This window comes from Tupaia chinensis, unplaced genomic scaffold (assembly GCF_000334495.1).
Source record: "Tupaia chinensis unplaced genomic scaffold, TupChi_1.0 Scaffold000115_1, whole genome shotgun sequence".
NCBI lineage: Eukaryota > Metazoa > Chordata > Mammalia > Scandentia > Tupaiidae > Tupaia > Tupaia belangeri.
This window is the reverse complement of record NW_006159579.1, coordinates 4,538,141-4,559,881: the sequence shown is the minus strand read 5'-3', so window position 1 is coordinate 4,559,881 and position 21,741 is coordinate 4,538,141. Positions and strand designations below refer to the sequence as shown.

The 21,741-nt window shown below is 41.6% G+C and overlaps 1 protein-coding gene across 1 annotated transcript in view; it reads left to right on the top strand.

Annotated features, from left to right (window-relative positions):
- MROH8 (maestro heat like repeat family member 8) overlaps positions 1–21,741 on the top strand; it is a 64,556-nt gene that overhangs the window by 18,021 nt on the left and 24,794 nt on the right. The window contains exons 6-11 of the mRNA XM_027770193.1: positions 405–500; positions 5,319–5,423; positions 9,682–9,817; positions 10,770–10,888; positions 14,188–14,340; positions 18,373–18,533. Of these exons, the coding sequence (XP_027625994.1) occupies positions 405–500; positions 5,319–5,423; positions 9,682–9,817; positions 10,770–10,888; positions 14,188–14,340; positions 18,373–18,533 (770 nt within the window). The remainder of the gene's footprint in view (positions 1–404; positions 501–5,318; positions 5,424–9,681; positions 9,818–10,769; positions 10,889–14,187; positions 14,341–18,372; positions 18,534–21,741) is intronic.

Genomic DNA, 21,741 nt, shown 5'->3' with positions numbered 1-21,741 from the left:
GAAATGGAGAAGGGATTGCACTGTAGCCATTCCCTATGGGGAGGAGGGGAGTACTTTCTCCTATCCCTCTCTCTGGCAAGTACATCAGCCCTCTAGCTACATTTTTTAGAGTTTTGTGACTGGAAGATACAGGGGTTCTTTTACATAGGGTGGTCAGGGAAGGCCCTTCTGGTGGGTGACAGTAGAAGGAGAGGAGAGAGTGTGGCTGCATCTTCAGAAGCTTGAAGCTGAGGACAGAATAAGCGCGGAGGCCCGGATTGATTCTGTTTCTCCTTGGGCCACAAACTGTGTACTAGTACTTCTGCACTGGTTCTGGACCGTTACATAAAGTCTCAAGATAATGAGAACAGGGTTTGGGAAACTTCAAAGAGCTTGAGGGCATCACTGACCCTGTACCTTTTCAGTGTCTCTACAGACAGACGTTTCAGGCATTCTCTGAGATGCTCCAGAGTTTGGTGGTAAAAGACCCACATTTGGAAAATCTTGACACCATTTTTCAGGTAAGTAAGATACCAGGGAAGAATGGGAAGCTATTTCTATTAACTAGTAAAAGTGGAAACTGTGGACAAATTAAGTTGGACCAAAAATAAAAAAAAAAAAAAAAAAAAGGGAGAAAATATTTGCAAATCATGTATCTGATAAAGGTGTACTACCCAGAATACATAAAAAGCTCTTACAACTCAGTAAAAAGACCAGTAATTCAAATAGAAGACCTGAGAGACATTTCTCCAAAGGTGAAATACAAATGGCTGATAAGCACAAGAAAATACGCTCAGCCTCATTGGTATTTAAGGAGATGAAAATAAAAATAACCATGAAACACCATTCATACCCACTAGAATGATCACAATTAATAATAATTGAAGAAAGTGACAAGAATGGAAAATAAGTGTAGAAAATAAACCACAACCCCATCTCCTCCATTCTCCTCCTGGGATTTTGAGCATGCAAGCACGTTTTCCCAGAGTGATTTTCAAGCTGCTGGGTCCAAGACTCAAATCATGGTCAGCCATATGAGAACCCAGCACCTTAACCACCACAGCACCTGCTGGACCCACCTCGCCTACATCTTTATGCTTTGCTTACCTTTCTACCATTTTCACCTCCAACCCAGACTGGTTCAGCATTTGGGAAAAGATGAGGGGGGTCTTCAAAAAGTTTACAGAAAATACATACCATGACTGGGTCCAAGACTCAAATCATGGTCAGCCATATGAGAACCCAGCACCTTAACCACCACAGCACCTGCTGGACCCACCTCGCCTACATCTTTATGCTTTGCTTACCTTTCTACCATTTTCACCTCCAACCCAGACTGGTTCAGCATTTGGGAAAAGATGAGGGGGGTCTTCAAAAAGTTTACAGAAAATACATACCATGAAAACACTATGCATAGGGGAACCAGCAGTTAGCGTAATGGCTATGTCGCTGGACTCCCATGTAGTCGACCGTGGTTCACATCCCGGATCCGGTGGCTTAAAACTCATGCCGGGCGCGTGTGCATGCGTGCCCAAGATCCCGAGAGGAGACTGGAGGAGAGGGGATTGCGGTGTGACCATCCCCCCCGGGGGGTGATTTCTCGCTTTCAGTCTCTATGTCTCTCTCTGTCTGTCTGGCGAGCGCACGTGCCCTATAGCAAAAACCTCTCAAAAAAACAAAAACAAAAACAAAAACAAAACACCACTATGCATAGATTACAGGGGCTTTTTGCACCAAAATAAATACTTACTTATAATATTCCTGAACAAGATCTATTGGGTCATCCAAAAAGTCAGGACACATTTTTGCATAGAAAAACAGAAAAATACATCCTGACTTATCCAATGACTCAATAGTTTGAGGCACTGAGGATGATAGAATATCAATTTGAATAGACGCCCTATCAGAGAAACATGAAATCTGCTGAAACTGAGAGTACAAACATCACAAACAAACATTATGGTGAAGCTTGGGTAGAAGAATAGTGAAATCATTGATGCTTTATGAAAACCTTACAGGGACAATGTTCCAGAGAAATTAGCAGTTTATAAATAAGTAACGTTTTTTGTTTTTTGAGATTTTTGCCTTAAGGCACATATGCTTGTCAGAGACAGAGACAGTAAGAGGGAAAATGAGAAATCATTCCCCGGGAAGAGGGTGGGTAGCCATGTCACAATCCCCTCTCTTCCCTTCTTCTGGGATCTTCGGTATGTACACACGTGTGCCTGGCATGAGTTTCAAGCCACCAGATCTGGGACTTGAACTGCAGTCAGCCATGTGGAAGTCCAGCAGTTTAACTGCTTGCTATCGCTGGCCCCAGTAACTCCTTTTAAGAGGAGAGAGATGGGGTGGGGAACAGCAGGTGGTATGAAGGTTGAGGCACTGGACTCCCACATGACTGACTGCAGTTTGAGTCCTGGACCCAGCAGGTTGAAAGTCATGCTGGGTGTATTTGTATGCATGTTCAAAATTCCAGGGGAGAATGGAGGAGAAGAGATTGCAGAATGGCCATCCCCCCAGGAGATGATGTTTTGCTTTCTCTCTCTGTCTCTCTCTGGCGAGATTGCACACGCCCTATGGCAAAAACCTAAAAAGAAAAGAGAGACAATACTGAAAAAGATCCCTGCAGTGGCAGACCATCCACATCAACTTGCAGGGGAAAAAACTAATCTTGTTCGTGCCCTAAGAGAGCCATTGATTAACAGAAACAGCAGCCAACACCATAGACATCTCCATCGGTTCAGCTTACGCAATTCTGACTGAAGAATTAAAGTTGAGCAAAGTCTGCTCAATGGGTACCAAAACTATTGTGCCCAGATTGGCTACAGACAGGACCAGAATTTCTAAAGGAAATGTGAGAGAAAAGGGATCAAGATTCTAAAGCAGTTAAGATCCTAAAGACAAAGCATAACCAAAGCTATGGCTACCAAGAGGTGGAAGTGATCCAGGCAAAGCAGAAGTGGACCGGTCAAGAAGAAAGGTCATGGCAGCAGTTTTGGGGGATGTTCAAAGTATTTTACTTGTTGACTTTCTAGAGAATCCAGGAGAGCAGCTGCTGTTAGGATTGTTTCCATAAAGTTAGCCAAAGCTTTACCAGAAAATGCCCAAAGGAGCCTCACCAGAGAGTCCTCCATGACAGCAATGCTCCTGCTCTTTAGTCTAATCAGACAAGGGCTATCTGGGGAGAGTTTGCTTTTTTTTTTTTTTTTAAAGAGATTTTTACTATAGAGCACATGCACTCGCTAGAGAGACAGAGAGAGAGAGAGAGACAGAGGGACAGAAAGTGAGAGATCACCCCCCGAGGGGATGACCACACTGCAGCCTCTTCTCCTCCACTCTCCTCTCAGGATTCTGGGCACTCACACATATGTGCCCAGTGTGTGTTTTATGCTGCCGGGTCCGGGGCGTGAACCACAGTTGACTGTGAGAGTCCAGCGATCTCATCATTATGAATCACCCCCCAGGGGGGATGGCCACGCCGCAATCCCTTCTCCTCCATTCTCCTCTCTGGATCTTGGGCACACACGCACACGTGCCCGGCGTGAGTTTTAAGCCACCGGGTCCGGGACACGAACCACGGTCGACTACGTGGGAGTCCAGCAACATAGCCATTACACTAACTGCTGGTCCCCCTAAACATCGTTTTTTACAATATTACCATTTCCCAAGTTTCTTGTTCTTGCATTCTTGGGCTTTTCTGTTTTCCTCACTAGATATGTCATGCTTTTCAGAGGGCCAGCATTCTACATAATGTAGTTCAATAATAAAAAGAATACTCAGAATTCATTGAATTCTACCCTGAGCCTGGAATTAAAGAACTTCCTAGATATTATCTTAGTTAATATTCCTTATAAGGTACTTATATTCCTATTCCCAGAAGTGAAAATTGTGGATTAGAGAGTTCAGTAACTGATCCAAGTATTCACACGTTTAGTAAGAGAGTGAGCAAGCTGGCGAACCAGGTCTCTGAGCTCTATCCAGGGAGTCCCACTGCCTCAGCTTAAAAGCCTTAGCCTCAAGGCCATGTCCAGCCCCCTAGTTCATCCAGGTTTACAGAAGCCCCACCTATTGTTTACAGTGTGGACTCAGTAGTCCATTTTACCCTTTAAGGACATGGTTAACAGTATTCACCAGGTTTTTCAAATAGAGATTTAAAGTACATTCTAATAATTTCAACAGTTAAAAAAGATAAACCCTTTTAAGGATACTTAATGTCGATGGAAAAATAACCAACTGTAAAAATTAATAATTAATAATTATGTGGTTTATTTCCAAGCCAAATTTGAGTGTCCTAGGCCCGGGGAAGAGGCATACATGCCTTTCTCGGAGTGATCATGTTCAGGGGTTCCTTTTATTTATTTTCATGATTGACAGACAAAATTTAATGAAGAGATTTTCCATTGGTCTGGCCCAAAAAGGCAGAAAAAACCTGTATGTTTATTCTTGCTTTCAATCATGTTATCATCAATGAGCTTATATTTGAATTATGTTTTATTTTAAAAACTAAACGATCACTATCAAGAGACTTCACAAGGTTTATGAAAAATTGGATTAAAGGATGAACTTATTTGGGTGCAAAAATTTTGAAAACAATACAGATTTTTTCATAAAATATGCATTTTTCCATGAACTTTTTTTTGAGAGTTTGCTTTTTTTTTTTTTTTTAAAGAGATTTTTACTATAGAGCACATGCACTCGCTAGAGAGACAGAGAGAGAGAGAGAGACAGAGGGACAGAAAGTGAGAGATCACCCCCCGAGGGGATGACCACACTGCAGCCTCTTCTCCTCCACTCTCCTCTCAGGATTCTGGGCACTCACACATATGTGCCCAGTGTGTGTTTTATGCTGCCGGGTCCGGGGCGTGAACCACAGTTGACTGTGAGAGTCCAGCGATCTCATCATTATGCCATCTGCTGGTCCCGTGGGGAGAGTTTTTATGGGAAATTATTAAGCATCTACGTTACAACCCTGATTTGGCTCCTTCTGACTTCTTTTTTTTCCTAATCTTAAAACATCTTTAAAAGGCCCCGTTTTTCTTCAGCTAATAATATACAACTATATTGGCTTGGTTAAATTTTCAGGACTCTCAAGTGTTTTTAGGGATAGACTAAACTTTAGGCTGATATCATGGAGTGCAAAATTGTCTTGAACTTGACAGAGCTTATGTTGAAAAATAAAGTTTATATTTTAATCTTTTAATCCGACTTTCTGCCAGTTTTTCAAAGTTCCCTCATATTTTCAGTAGTAATGTGGATTTTCTCTTCCCACGTTTTCTCCCAAATGAATAAAGATGGTATTTTCCTTAATAAGTCACGTAGCCTCCTTCTATGTTTCATAGCACATGGACTCCTGGTTACAGTCAGCCAAAGACCATGAGCGGGAACGGGCCACGGCCAGCATGGCTCAGGTTCTGAAGTGCTTGTCCAGGCATCTCAGCTTGAAGGTGAGCAGGTCCCCTTCAGTTGCAGAAGAAGGATCCAAAGCCATTCTATGACTGTTCTCCCTTTCCATTTATGATGTCTCAAATTGGGCTATGTGTCACTTTGGTGCTCAAGTAATATCATGCACTTACCAGGCTGGCCTCATGGCTAAGCAGTAGTGATGTGCTGCTCAAGAGAAGCCAAATCCTACATGAGGACCAAGGTTCAAATCCCCAGGTGGTCAGCCTAAAACATGCCCAGCATATCTGCAAGTGCCTTAGATCCAACAGGCTGGAGGGGTGGAAGGTGAGAATCATGGTGTGACCAGACCCTGTGGATGGTGCTTATCTCTCTCTCTCTCATGTGTGTGCATGCACTGTTATCATGAATAAAGAAAAAATACTTGTTTAAAATTATTTAATTTTATTACTTTTTTTTTTTTTTAGAGATTTTTGCTATAGGGTGCATGTACTCACTAGAGACAGACAGAAAGTGAGAAATCACCCCCGCAGGGGGGATGGCCACTAGACAGTGGTTAAGGGCGCTGGATTTCCACAGGGCCACGCCACAATCCCTTCTCCATTCTCCTCTCAGGATTTTGGACATGCACACCCGACATGAGTTTTAAGCTACTGGGTCCCAGACTCAAATGGCAGTTGATTACTTGGGAGTCCAACGACATAACCATTACACCATCTGCTGGTCTGGAGGAAAAAAATATATTTTAAAAAGACATGAAAAAATATATATAATGGCACTTTTCATCACTTACCTATCTGCTCCTCTCCTGAAGTACGAGCGGCTTGAGGCCATGTGCTGTGTATATTAGTCTTTGCTCCCCATTGCTGAGCACAGCAGGTGGAACATAAGGATATAGTCAGTGTGTTTGAACAAATGAATAAATGTAATCTGAAAATATCTGAGGGCCCACAGTGCCTCACCTTTGTAGGTTGTGTTTGAAGAAATAAAGTCTACCAGCCAAATTTCAGGAAATCTCTAAGGAAATAGCGCTATGGTTCTTCTTTAAAATCCTCCCATTTCTCTCTCATTTTCTCACTTCTTGGTTCTGAATTCTCTCCCATGTGGTGTCTGTTTTTACAAATCCTCTCAAATCTCTTTCACTCTCTCATTGCTCGGATGTTCTGAATCCCCTCCCATAACTCCTAAAAAGAATTCCCCCAGATGAAGATCCTCCTTCCTGGGTCAATTCCTTTTTCATCTGTGAATTCCTCTTTTCCCTCCCTTAGCAGGTTCTTCATCCTGTATAATGAGGCCTGGGAATTGGAAAAGAAGTTGGTGGGGTAGGATGGCTAGGTCCTTGTGCCAGAATTTTCCCTAAGGAATTTTTTTTTTTAATTATTTACTTTTTATTTATATTATTATTTGAGCAGAGAGAGATACAGAGAAAGTAAAAGTGAGAAAGCAAGCCACCAGGTCCAGACTCAGACTGCAGCTGGCCATGTGGGAGTTCAGCACCTCAACCACCACGCCACCTGCTAGCCCCAGGGAATTTCACCGTAACACAAATGTTCTTTTCTTAAATCAGCTTTATTGAGGTATGATTTATATACAGTGAAATTCACCTGATTTAAGTGTATAGTTCATTAAGTTTTGACAAAAGTGTGTCCTTAACTTTTTTCATATTCTCACAGGAACCCAAAGCACAAAGAATAAAGATAAAAAATAAAAACAGAATATTTAAGAAGAACTTAGTAATCAGACTTAAAGCATAATTCTCTAGTGGCCTTTTTGTCTAAAGGTTTTGTTTTGTTTTGAGAATGCAAATCTGTTCATTATAGAAAAAAATTAAATATTTTAAAAATAGGGACTGAAGAAAGGTTATTGGCTGCTTATTGTGATTCAGAGATAGACACATCATTAACATTTTGGGTTTTTTGGGGGGATTTTTAAAAGGATTATTTTAACCATTTATTTATTTACTTATTTATTCATAATTTGATTAGAGAGGGACAGAGCAAGAGAGAGAGAGAGAATAGTGAGAAAGCAAGCCACCAGGTCTGGGACTCGAACCATGGTTGGCCCTGTGGAAGTCCATCACCCTTGACCACTATACCACCTGCAGGCCCCTGGCAATTAACATTTCTATTTATTCCCTTCAAGTACTTGTTCACACATGAGTATGGTGGGATGGGGACTTCCACTTGGGTTTCTTTCAGTTTGTTCTCTCTATGTAGCCAGTTAGGCTCTTCTTTTTTTTTTAGAGAGATTTTTTTCGCTATAGGTGCGTGCGCTCACCAGGCAGAGACATAGAGGCAGAAAGCGAGAAATCACCCCCCCAGGGGGGATGGTCATGCCGCAATCCCTTCTCCTCCATTCTCCTCTCGGGATCTTGGGCAAGCACGCACACGCGCCCGGCGTGAGTTTTAAGCCACTGGGTCCGGGACGCGAACCGCGGTCGACTATGTGGGAGTCCAGTGACATAGCCATTATGCTAACTGCTGGTTCCCGCCAGTTAGGTTCTTAAGCCCTACTGTGATAGGTAGTTAGCCAGACCAGGCAGCCCTGAGGTAATAGCAGAAGGACATCTGCCTCATCAGTCACAGATTATCAGGAGTTTCAACCAGACTCTGCACTCTGGGAGGACTCCTTCCTCTTACCTGGCTCCTGGAACTGGGAAGGGGAGGCAGATCCCATTTCTCTTCTTTAGTACCTAAGCATTCTTTTTTCTGGTACCCCTTGAGATCTATCTATCCAACTATCTATCTATCTATCTATTTATTTATTTATTATTCTTCAATTTGACCAGAGATAGAGAGGAGGAGAGTGAGAAAGCACGACTCCGGGTCCAGGACTCAAACCATGGTCAGCCAGGGGGAGTCCAGGGCCTTAACCACCACACCACCTGCCAGCCCAGTACCTACACATTCTCAAAGAAAAACACTTAGGGAGGCTGGCAGGTAGCATGGAAGTTAAGGGCTCTGGACTCCCACATGGCCGACTGCGGTTCAAGTCCTGAACCTGGCGGCTTGCTTTCTCACTTTCTTTCTCTCTCTCTCTCTCATCAAATTTAAAAATAAATAAATGAAGTTAAATAAAATAATTCTTAAAAAAAAAAAAAAGGCACTTAGGGAAGGTTGCCATCTTTCCTCCTGCCATTCCACATAAATACATAAAAATTTAATGGGACAGGGACCAGCAGATGACATAATGGTTACATTGCTGGACTCCCACATGGTTGACTGTGGTTCGAGTCCCAGACCTGGCAACTTCAAACTCCATTAAATTGTAAACAGGAAAAAAAAATTTAAATAATTTTAAATAATTTAATTAGTTTAAATAATACTAAATGCTATACTTAACTTTACATCTAAGTTTTTCACTTAGTAGAATAGCACATGTTCTAGTATTATAAATCCTTCAGATACTAGATTTCTAATGATTATATGCATAGAGTGGCTGTACCATAATTCCCTTTATTATTATTGAGCAATTATTTCCAAAACGTAGACTTCAAAACATTGCCTAATGGTTAAGGAAGCCAGATCCCCATGGCTGTCTACAGTTCAAATCCCAGTCCCGACAGCTTGAAAAACATGCTGAGCACGTGTGTGTGCATGTCTAAAAATCTCGACAAGATGAAGAAATGGAGATGGAATTGCTACATGACCACGTCCCATTGAGACAGTGCTTTCTCCTCTCTCTGTCTCTTTCTGGCAAACACACATACCCTCTGGCAGTTAAAAGAAAATTACAGTGCTAACATAAACATCCTTAAGCATAAAGCTGTTTTCATTTATCATATTGTTTGCTCAGGTTAGAATTTGCCCTATCTAATACCATCTGCTGGATTTATTGTATCTCTACCTGTTGAATGTCAGTCCTACAGAGACCCAAGGGCCAAGTGTGGCCTCTGCACTTCTCTTTGGTTGGGAGTAGGAGTGAGATTACTTCTCAACCACTCAAATCTAAGGCAGTAAATGTATCTGTAGTCTTTTTCTTGTTTCTTTTTTCTTTTTTAAATTCATGATAGAGATCACCTGTGGGCATGTCCATGCAAAGTAGGGGGAGGGATGGGAAGGGAGAGGAACCCTCAACAGATTTTTATCATGCCATGATCCCCCTTTCCCAACCCTCCAGCTAGTCAGTATCTTGGGCATGTGACACATGTGCTAGTGTGTTTTCAAGATGACCCAGGGATCCAACCCATAGTTGGCATTGTGGCTTCTAGCACTGCAGTGCAGTTTGATACCAGCTGTGCACTAGGCTGGACCTCAATGCACCTGTGTTCTAATGACATTTTTCCTTTTCCTTGTTACTTAGCTTCCACTGCGATTCCAAAGACTTGGACACCTTGTGGCTCTGATGGCACTGCTGTGTGGGGACCCGCTGAAAGAGGTGGCCAGCGAGGCTGCAGAGGGCACTCACTACCTGCTGCATATCACTCTGAGGCTGAAGTGTAAGGCATTGGAGGCAGTGAGGCCCTGAATGAACTCTCTGGCATAACATAAACACCAGCTGTCCCTGTGTCCCACACTCCATGTTCTAGAAAGATTTTCCACAGTAGTTTATAAAGAAAAAGGTACATGGTCCATAGGCAGAGATGAAGCAGTGCTGACTTACCAGTTAGGATCATGACACTGGATCAGACCCACCAGCGTGGCCATGAAGTAGCTAACTGCAGTGATTTGTTGATTTATTTGGTCAGAAAACAGAGAGTGGTTTCTTTCTGTTTCCCTCTTAAGTGAGCGCACACACCCTTCAGCAATTTTTTTTTAATAAGTAAGAAAAAGAAATGGGAGTGATTCTTGCCATCATTTGGGCCTTTATTCATTTATTTATCACGTAAGTATTTGTTTAGTTTTTACTTATACTACAAGATAAGGGAGATATCATTTGGGCCTTTATTCATTTATTTATCACATAAATATTTGTTTAGTATTTACTTATACTACAAGATAAGGGAGACAAGTCAGCTTTTTTCTTTCTTTCTTTCTTTTTTTTAAAGATTTTTGCCATAGGGCATGTCTACTCACCAGAGAGAGACAGTAGAGGGAAAGTGAGAAATCACCACCCAGGGATGATGGTCATGCTGCAATCTCTTCTCTTCCACTCTCCTCTTAGGATTTTGGGCACCATGCACACATGCCTGGTGTGATTTTCAAGCCACTGGGCCCAGGACTCAAACTGCAGTTCGTCATGTGGGAGTCCAGTGCTGTAACCACCGTGCCCCCTGCTAGCCCCACAAATCAGCTTTTGGATTAACACATGCACCCTCTCCCAAGCATTTTTGTTCAACTGAAAACAAGAGTGAGATTTTGGGATCCACTTCAACCTGGACATCGACCAGATCTGTAAAATCAGGAAGGAAATAAGCCAGAAAGTATTAATATTTCATATTTTCTTCTTAGATATCACTCATGACAAGAAAAATCACCAAAGCTTGAAAAGAGCATTTAAAAAATGCCGAGAACTCCTAGAGCTCTACAATATTAAACAGTTCTACAGTTATCCGTTCAAAATTGCCCAGGTAATCAGAATGGGTATAATTATAAATAGGGCCAGCTGGTAGCATGGTGGTTAAAACGGGTGGATCTTCATGGCGGACTGTATAGTTTAAGGCCCAGAACCAGTGGCTTAGTAAACATGCTGGGTAGGGGGCCAGCGGGTTGCATGGTGGTTAAGGCTCTGAATTCCCACATGATCCGCTGTGGTTTGAGTTTGAACCTAGTGACTTGAAAATCATGCTGGGCATATGTGCATGGCCAAAAGGAGAATGGAGGAAAAGGGATTATAGCATGGCCATCCCCACTGGGAGGGTCGTTTCTCACTTTCCCTCTCTGTCTCTCTAGCGCTCTCCAGCAAGCACACGTGTCCTATAGCAACATTCCCTCCCCCACACACACACAAGAAAAAAATATGCTAGGTGCATATTGTGCCCAAAATTCTGAAAGGAGAAATGGAGGAGAAAGAGTTACAGCATGACCATACCCCACAGGGAATGCTTTCTCACTTTTCCTCTCTCTCTCTCTCTCTCTCTCTATCTCCAATGAAGGCATACACCCTCTAGGAAAAGAAAAAAATTATAAATATAGATGGCTTGAAATGTTGGTGAGAATGGTAAGCAACCAGAAGTCCATGGAAATATAGTAAAAACCACTTTGGAAAAAGTTCTGGTAATTTCTTATAAAACTAAACATAAAGATTACCCAAGGAAGGCTGGCACTATGACCTGGAGGTTAAGGCAGCTGGATCCCACATGGATGACTCCATGGTTCAAGTCCTGGACTTGACAGCTTGAGAAATATCCCAGGACCATTTGTGTGTCCCCAAAATCCCAGAAGGAAAGAGAGATGGAGAAGGGATTGTAGTGACAGAGATTATGACATTCTCCATGGGAGGTACTTTCTCCTCTCTGTCTCTCACTCTGTCTCTGACAAATGCATGCACCCTCTGGCCAAAAAGAAAAAAAAAAAAAAGACCCAGGGAATATGCTCTCTAAAAATTTCATAGTTTTGAAATGAGGCACTAGATTAATGACTCTTTTACGTGTGTCCTTAGTTTAGTGGTTTAGGTTAACCCATCAATGAGACCCATATTACTGCATTTCTCTGTAGATGAGCTCTGCTCCCTCCGAGGGCCTCTGGCACAAAAAGGAGCTACAACAGAGAGTGGTTGATGCAAGGCACCATATACTTTTTTCTTTTTTTTTTGGAGAGGTTTTCGCTATAGGGCGTGTGCGCTCACCAGACAGAGAGAGACATAGAGACAGAAAGCGAGAAATCACCCCCCAGGGGGGATGGTCATGCCTCAATCCCTTCTCCATTCTCCTCTTGGGATCTTGGGCACGCATGCACATGCGCCCGGCGTGAGTTTTAAGCCACTAGGTCCGGGATGCGAACCGCGGTTGACTATGTGGGAGTCCAGCGACAAAGCCATTACGCTAACTGCTGATTCCCATCTTTTTCTTTTTCTTTTTCTTTTAAGAATTATTTATTCAAGACCAGCAGATGGTGTAATGGTTACTTCGCTGAACTCCCACATGGCTGACTGCAATTCAAGTCCCTGACCTAGCAGCTTGAAACTCACATGAGGCATGTGTGCATGCATGGCCAAAATCCTGAGAGGAGGGTGGAGGAGAAGGGATTGTGGTGTGGCCATCCACTCTGGGGGTGATTTCTTGCTTTCTGTCTCTTTGTCTCTCTAGTGAGTGCACATGCCTTACAGCAAAAATCTCTCTTAAAAAAAAAGTTATTTTTTAAATTTATTATTAATATCATTGAATTTACTATAGGGCATGTGTACTCACCAGAGAGAGACTGAGAAAGAGAGACAGAGAAAGAGAGAAAGCAAGCCACCAGGTCCAGAACTTGAACCATGGCAGCAATGTGGAAGTCCAGCACCTCAACCACCATGCCACTTGCCGGCCCCCACCATATACTTTTTAATTAATGTAGTGATTCATTGTCCAGCAAATATTTATGCATCTACTAAATACCAGGTATGTTAGTGGTTAGGGAGAACAAAAAGAATATCTACAAGTCTTATTTATATAACATCAAAAGTATCAGGAAATTTAATATGTCTGCATATCAGTTTTCTCATCTGTACAATGGTGTATCTGTAAAAATTGGGATAACTCAAATATTATAAGGGTTAAGTGCGATAGTGTGTGGGAAATGCTTTGCTTAGTGCCTGTCACATACATATTAAGTGCTTAGTAGATTGTATCTATTATGATCATATGACAGACTCTATACACTGTCAAATGCAATGGCAAGTAGGATGACCCATTCTTGTAATATGTTTTCTCCTGCATATTAGCTATGCCTGGAACCCTGTCAGCTATGTAACATTAGGCCATTTCGTTTAGTCCTATTTCTTGTAAAAGTGCAACTCTCTCAGGATCACATAACAAAGGTTCTTTCTAAAAGTCAGATAAGTGGGGCCAGCACACGGTGTAGTGGTATTGCCACTGGACTCTTACATAACCAACTGTGGTTTGAGTCCCAGATCCAGCAGCTTGAAACTCATGCTGCGTACATGTGCATGAGGCCCCAAATCCCAAGAGGAGTACAGAAGAGGAGGAATTGCATTATGACCATCTTCTGGGGGGTAATTTCTCACTTCCTCTCTCTACACCTCTCTCTGTCTTTCTGGCAAGTGCACATACCCTGTAGCAAAAATATCACACACACACGAAAAAGAAAGAAAGAAAGAAAGAAAGAAAGAAAGAAAGAAAGAAAGAAAGAAAGAAAGAAAGAGAGAAAAGAAAAAGAAAATCACATCGAGTGCGTGTACATACATGCCCAAAGTCCCAGGAGAAGAATGGAGGAGAAGGGATTGCAGCATGGCAATCCCCCTAGGGAGTGATTTCTCAGTTTCCCTCTCACTATCTCTGTCTCTCTGGCAAGTGCACACACTCTATGGAAAAACTTTTTAAAAAGTAATAAAAGATCAGTAAAAGGCTATGTACAAAACCTAGGAATATATATTTGGGCTGCTTCCAGTGTTTTGCTTTTGTAAACAAAACTGAAATAAGCAGCCTGTACATCTTTAACTGAAAATCTAGTTATAGGAGTCAGCAGGTGGCATGGTGGCTAAAGGCAGTGGATTCCCACATGGCCGACTGCTGTTCAAATTCCAGACCTGGTGGCTTGCTTTCTCGCCTTCCCTTTCTCTCCCTCTCTGTCTCTGTCAAGTTAAATTTTAAAAATAATAATAACAAATGGAATTAAATAATTATTAGAAGACAAATCTAGTTACAAGGGTTCAGGGCTCTAGCATACCATATTTCTTGGAAACTCTTTGTTTTCTAAATCATTTCAGATCTTTGAAGTTTTTCTCAATTCAAATGAGCTCTGCCAGTTTGTAATGACTACTTTGGATGGCCTGGAAAACCTGAAACATCCCTGTACCCAGCAATCAGCAGGAGAACTGCTGATAACATTGGTGAAAAATGCGGAGTCTCGATTTGAGAAGGTAAAAGCTCAGTGGCCATTTCCTTGGTTTGAAACACCAGCAAGATCTCCCAAACCCTGCAGCCGCTAAGGTCTTCTGCTGCTCCTGTCAGCTGCTGATGGGGACAAAGCCTTCGTCCATTCGGTCTCAAACATTCACCGTTCACCAATTTAATAAACATGTACAAAAGGATTTCAAAAAGTTCATGGAAAGTGGCATTAAAATACAAGTTTATTTTGGTGTAAAAAACGTTGATGGAGCCAGCAGGTGGCGCAGTGGCTAAGGGTGCTGGACTCCCACATGGTCGACGGCAGTTCAAGCCCCGGACCTGGGGCTTTCTCACTTGCCCTCTCTCTGTCTCTTGCTCTGTCCCTCTCTGGTCAAATTAAAATAAATAAATCAAGTTAAATAAAATAATTATTTTTAAAAATTGACATCCAGGCATAGTTTCTTATAATATGCCTTTTCCATGAATTTTTGAAGAAACTTTGTTCTAATAACCACTGTGCTTGCAACTAGGGAGGAGAATTTTTTGAATCTAAGGTGTAATCCAGATTTTCAAGAAGAGTAGAGTTTTTCTGTGGACATACATTGTATATATATGAGAATTGTAACTTAAATTTGGATACTCATCCAGATGAATGAAAGATGTCAGATTGGTTTTGTTTTTGTTTTAAAGAATTATTTATTTGATTTTATTTATTTATCATATTATATTATTTTGTAATTTGACCAGAGACAAAGAGCACGAGAGAGGGAAAATGAGAAAGGAAGCCACCAGGCCAGGTCTGCTACTTGAACTGTGGTCGTCCACATGGGAGTACAACACCTTAACCACCCTGCCACCTGTTGGCCCCCAGTTTGTTTTTTTTGAAGGGCCAGCCTCGTGATAACAACAGTTAAATACTGTGCATTTAACAGTTAAATGCTGTGTCAGATCCCACACAGCCAACTGCAGATCAACTCACAGCCCGAGGTGCTTGACAAGCACATCAGGTATGTGTGAATGTGTGTCCCAAATCCTGATGGGATGGTAAAATAGAGGAATTGTGGGGGAGACTATCTCTATCTCTCTAGCGCGCTCTCTCTCTCTCTCTCTCTCTCTCTCTGTGATGAGTGCACACACCATCTGGCAATTAAAAAATAAATAAAGCCATAAATGACTTAGAAGCTGGCAGACTTGAAAACTTAAGAGAATGTATCTAAATTTATTTAAAGTGAATGTGTTAAGAAATAACGGGGACCAGCAATTAGCATAATAGCTATGTCACTAGACTCCCATGTAGTCGACCGCAGTACGAGTCCTGGACCTGGTGGCTTAAACTCACGCTGGGCGCGTGTGCATGCGTGCCCAAGATCCCAAGAGGAGAATGAAGGAGAAGGGATTGCGGCGTGGCCATCCCCCCTGGGGGGTGATTTCTCGCTTTCTGTCTCTCTCTGTCTCTCTCTGTCTTTCTGACTAGCGCATGCGCTCTATAGCAAAAACCTCTCCAAAAAAAAAAAAACAGGATAAAAGATGACAATGTATCACTTAGAAATATAGAAGAACATAGTAAAAAAGACAAAAGGGATGAAAGTAGTTGTCTCTAGAGAGAAGACCTTGGGAATAGGAAAATGAGAGTCTTGAAATGCCACTGGACTTAGAAAATTGTGTGTGTGTTATACTTCATAAAAATAAAAAAGTAATTTAAATATGATGAGAACCACCTTTAGCCTATTAAAATAATCAAGATGCAGAAAGAATAGCATGATGAGAGTGTGATGAGATGGGGACTTATATCAGTTGGGTGCTTTGAGCTGTAAAAAGACCAACTGTGAGATGCTCAACCAAAGGATTTATTACTTATACAAGGAATCTTCAAAAAGTCCACGGAAAAGGCATATTATGAAAAATGCATGAATTTGAAAAAATTTTTTGCACTAAAGTAAACTCATACTTTAATTTCATTTTTCTTTTTTCTTTTGCTAAAGGGCACATAAACTTACAGGAGAGAAATAGAGAAAAAGAGAGGGAAAGTGAGAAAGTACCCCCCAGGGATAGTCATATTGAATTTCCTTCTCCATTCCTCCCTTTTTTTTTTTTCTGAGAGGTTTTTGCTATAGGGCGCGTGCGCTCGCCAGACAGACAGAGACAGAGAGACAGAAAGCAAGAAATCACCCCCCAGGGAGGATGGCCACGCTGCAATCCCTTCTCCTCTGTTCTCCTCTCTGGGTCTTGGGCACGCACGCACACGCGCCCGGCGTGGGTTTTAAGCCATCGGGTCCAGGACCCGACCCACGGTCGACTATGGGAGTCCAGCGACATAGCCATTACGCTAACTGTTGGTCCCCATTCTTCCCTTCTTTCAGAATTTTGAGAATGCATGCACATTCACCTGGTGTTTTTCAAGCCACCAGGTCTAGGACTTGAACTGTGCCATTGGCCATGTAGGATCCAGCTGCCTTAATCACCATGTCATTAGCTGGCCTTCCATTTGTCTATGGACTTTTTCAAGTCTGGTTTTATAATATTTTCTAGAATCAGTTCAGTGATTTCACAGTGTTAACGACTCAGGGGCTTATCCCTCTTTCTGCTTTGCCTGTTCACATAATTATAAGGCAGTCTAGCGGATAAGATTGTAACCAGAAAGAAGAAAGATACTGCCTTCCTTTTTTTCCCCTTTATTCAGGGTAGGAAATCTTCCCTGAAAGTCCCCTATTGAACTTTTCCCTTCTGTTTCATTGGCCAGGATTATATTATCTGTCTATCGTTTTTTTTAAGAATTACTTTTTGGGGCTGGCAGGTGGCATGGTGGTTAAGGACGCTGTATTCCCACATGGCTGACTGCAGTTCAAGTTCCAGACCCGGCAGCCTGTTTTCTCGCTTTCCCTTTCTCTTTCTGTCTCTGGTCAAATTAACAAAACAAAACAAAACAAAAATGGAATTAAATAAATAAATTTAAAGAATAATTACTTTATTTAACTTTATTTTTATTTCATTTATTTATTTTAATTTGACCAGAGAGGGGGGAGAGAGAGAGAAAGCGAGAAAGCAAGCCACCAGGTCCGGAACTCGAACCGCAGTCAGCCATATGGGAGTCTAGCACCCTCAACCACCACGCCACCTGCCGGCCCCTCATCTGCCTATCTCTACAACAGTTTCTGGAAACTGGTGATGATGATAATGGCTACTTTATGTGAGGTTGCTGAGGACCACCTCTCTGAAAAACTGACATTTCTGTAGAGCTCTGAAGCTGTGAATCTCTGGGTAGGAAATACAGTCCAAGTAGAGAAATGAACCAAAGCCCAATGGCTCCTCCTTTCTTTCACTGAACCTGGTAGACCTCTCTGGAGGAAGGCTGGCCAGGACTCTTCTACCATCCTCAGAGTCAGAATGGAAAAAGTTTGTTTCTTTGCAACACTTTTATTAGTTTGTCATTGTAAAATAAATACATAATTACTGAGGAAAATTAGAAAAAAAATAAGTAACAAAACAAAACAATATCTCTTTACTCAGAGATGCACAATGAGGCTCAGCCTCAGTGGCACACACTGCCAAGACACTGCTACTCAGAACCTGGGGTCACCAGGGAGATCAGGTTTGATTCCTTGGGCAACATAAATAGGCCAGGTGTGCTGGTCCTAGCTAACTGGGAGGCTGCAGCAAGACCCTGTCAAACTCTCTTTCTCTCTCTCATACATAAATAAGTACACTTTAAAAAGGAAAAGACACATGATTAATGTATTTATGTGTCCATTTTTCTGAATCGTTTCTTGTGTATATACAAGAGGATGGGGGTCTTCAAGAAGTTCATAGAAGGTGAGTATTATGAAAAAACTGCATGGATTTCAATTTTTTTTGCAACAAAACAAACTTTAAATTTTATTTTTAATAAGCCCTTTAAAGTTCCTTCATAAATGCATATAGATCTTTTAGTAGTTTAGATCATACTTTTTTAAAATAAAAAACATTTTATTTAGAAGTCTCTCCCTAATACCTTTTAGAAAGGCCACAGTATTTTCAGTTATTATCTCATGGGATTCAGGTCTTCATGATTTATTTTTCTTCTTCAGGTGCCAGAAATTATGGGCGTTATCTGTGCCCGGCTATCCATAATCAGCCAACCCAGAGTCCGCCAACAAGTTATAAATACTGTGAGCTTGTTTATCTCCAGGCCCAAATACACAGATATAGTACTCAACCACCTTCTCTGTCACCCCGTACCGTATGACAGGTAACGAACCCTGTTCAGCCTCTGGATTACATTGGGGTATGTGACCTAGCTCTGAGTATTGTGCAAGATGATTTCACTTAAAATTCTAATGATACTCTTGAAGGTGAGATAAGATATAAATGCCTCTGATATAAAGCATAGTAATTTATATACATAAGGAAGTAATACAGCAAATCCAGAATGAAGAATATTCCATAAGATCATTGGACTGGAGTCTTCAAAAATGTTAAAATAATGAAAAAGAATGGTGGCAGGGACATGGATCTAAATTTTAAAAAATACTAAAGAGATGTCACTATGTGACCTTGATTGGATCATCGATCAAAAACTTCAGGAAGAATTTTAGTATGGACTCTACTACATTATGAAATGAATGTATTTCCTTAGATGTGAAATGATAACTATGGTTATGGAGAAGAATGCCCTTATTCTCAGGTAATAGACACTGACATTATTTCGGGGTAGTGTCATAACTTCTGTAACTTACTTGTACAATGATTTTCAGATTAATTTTGGCCAAAAGTAAATAAATAAATATATATGTTAAGGAGGAAATTTAAATATGTAAAGAAAAATAAAATCATAAACAGGAATGACATGGTTCAAGTCCCAGACCCAGCAGCTTGAGAAACACGCTGGGCCTGTGCACATGTGTGCCCCGTATCCCAAAAGGAGAAAGTGAGGGAGAAGGGATTGTGGTGTGACCATACCTTATAGGGGGTGCTTTCTTTCTCTCCCTCTTTCTTCTCAGTGAGTACATGCACTCTCAGTCAAAAACAACAGAGAGGAAGGTGGGGAGTTCCATACTGGGTGTTCCAGGAGGCACCGGTGATGCATGCAGGGACACTCCAGGAGAACGCTCCGTGACCCCACCCCGCTTTAACCCGAGCTACACCTCTTATTTCTTTTCTAAGTTGTGATTCTGGGCAATTGTTTTACTTGAAGGAAAGATTTCTTCTCTTCAGATAAATGCCTCTGATATAAAACATAGTAATGTATATATATAAGGAAATAATACAGGAAATTCAGAATAAAGAATATTCAGATATTCATGGGACCAGCAGTTAGCGTAATGGCTATGTCGCTAGACTCCCACGTAGTCGACCGCGGTTCGCGTCCCAGACCCGGTGGCTTAAAACTCATGCCGGGCGCGTGTGCGTGTGTGCCCAAGATCCCGGGAGGAGAAGGGATTGCGGCGTAACCATCCCCCCTGGGGGGGTGATTTCTCGCTTTCTGTCTCTGTCTTTGTCTGTCTGTCTGGCGAGCACACACGCGCTATAGCAAAATCCTCTCCAAAAAAAAGGATATTCAGATATTCTTTGCTTCCGACTGAAAACCATGCCTCTTTGAAATGATTAGCTCCCACATGACATCTTGGTGTAGTGCTGATGTTCTCTAAACATCTACCACTAAATCAAAGTGGAGAACTTTGACCTATCCTGAGAAGAACATCAATTGATACAGTTTTTACCAGGGAGCATTGTATTCACTGGAGAGAGACACAAAGAAAGAAGGCGAGAAAGCACACGCACACACCCCCTACCAGGGCGGAGGGCCACACTGCAGTCCCTTTTCTTCCATTCTCCTTTCGGAATTTTGGTCCTTCACACACACATGCCCAGCATGTTTTCAGACCACAGATCCGGGACTTGAACCTCACAGTCAGCCATCTGAGATCTTACTGCCTTAAGTACCATACCACATGCTGACCCAATTGGTACAGATTTTTTTTAAAGCATTATTTTGTATATTTCTCTAATAAATTACTCATAAGCCTTTGATACTTGCTCTAGTTATCTATACTAGATTTGTATATACATACAAAATATTAACTATATTTAGTTATTTTAAATATAATTTTAACAATCTATTGTGTGTATTTGTTCTACCTCTTGGAGAACTTGGAGAACTATTGCTTTAAATCATAGGAAAATTGGGGCCAGCAGGTGGTGTGGTAGTTAAGGGCACTGGACTCCCACATGGCTGTTCACGGCTCAGGTCCCAGACATGGCAGCTTACTTTCTCACTTTCTCTCTCTCTCCCTCCTTGTCCCTCTCTGGTCAAATTAAAATAAATACATTTAAAATAAATAAATAAATAAAAGTAAAATACATCAAATTAAAATAATTTTTTAAAAATCATAGGAAAATTGTGGGATCTTTCAAAAGTGGAAATGACTTAAGTTCAGGTGCAGCGGTATGTACCTGTAATCCCAGCCCCTCAGAAAGCTGAGGAAAGAGGTTTAACACAGTGAGACCTTGTCTTAAATTGGGGCTGGAGGGAATGGATTACTCAGGAAACATCATTCTAACCATATTTTTGGAGACTTACCTGAAGCCCGTTAGTTGGTTTATAGACAGATTGGGGTAATAGTAAGAAGTCTCTTCACAGTACCAATTATGTGCAAGGTGCCTTTAGGCGATAGAAATTATGGACAGGCCATGGACTCTGCCCTCCAGCAACAAGACACAGGTGAATAGCAGAGGATTCCAAAGCAAAGTACTGGATTCTGTGGAAGCCCTAGGAGGGGACTTAATTAGATAAAGATCCAGGATGGATTTCTGAAAGCAGGCTGGCCCAAGCTGAGTTTTGTAGTGTGAGTTAGTTAAGTAGGAGTATGGGGGCATGGAAAAGGCAGTTCATATAGAAGGAATAGCAAAAATAAATGCAAGGAGGTATAACACAGCTTGATAAATGCTGAGAGCCAGAAACAGATCAGAATGACTGGAGAGAAAAGTGGATAGTAAGAATTAGTCAGTCACAAGGGATTTTTGTGCAGTGATGGAAACGTTTTGAGAAACCAGCAGTTGGCATGGTGATTAAGGTGCAGGACTCCCACATAGCCAACATGGTTTGGCCATGGACCTGGTGGCTTGCTTTCTCACTTTCCCTCTCTGGTGAGCACATGTGCCCTGTAGCAAATTTTAAAATAATTAAAAAATAATAATAAATAAATAAAATTAAATAATTTTAAAAGAAAGAAATGTTCTGATGGTGGCTTGCTTTCTCACTTTCTCACTTTCCCTCTCTGGTGAGCACATGTGCCCTGTAGCAAATTTTAAAATAATTAAAAAATAATAATAAATAAATAAAATTAAATAATTTTAAAAGAAAGAAATGTTCTGAAATTGGGGCCAGCAGGTGGTATAATGGTCGTAGCACTTGACTCCTACCTGGCCAACTGTGGTTTGAGTCCCAGACCCAGCAG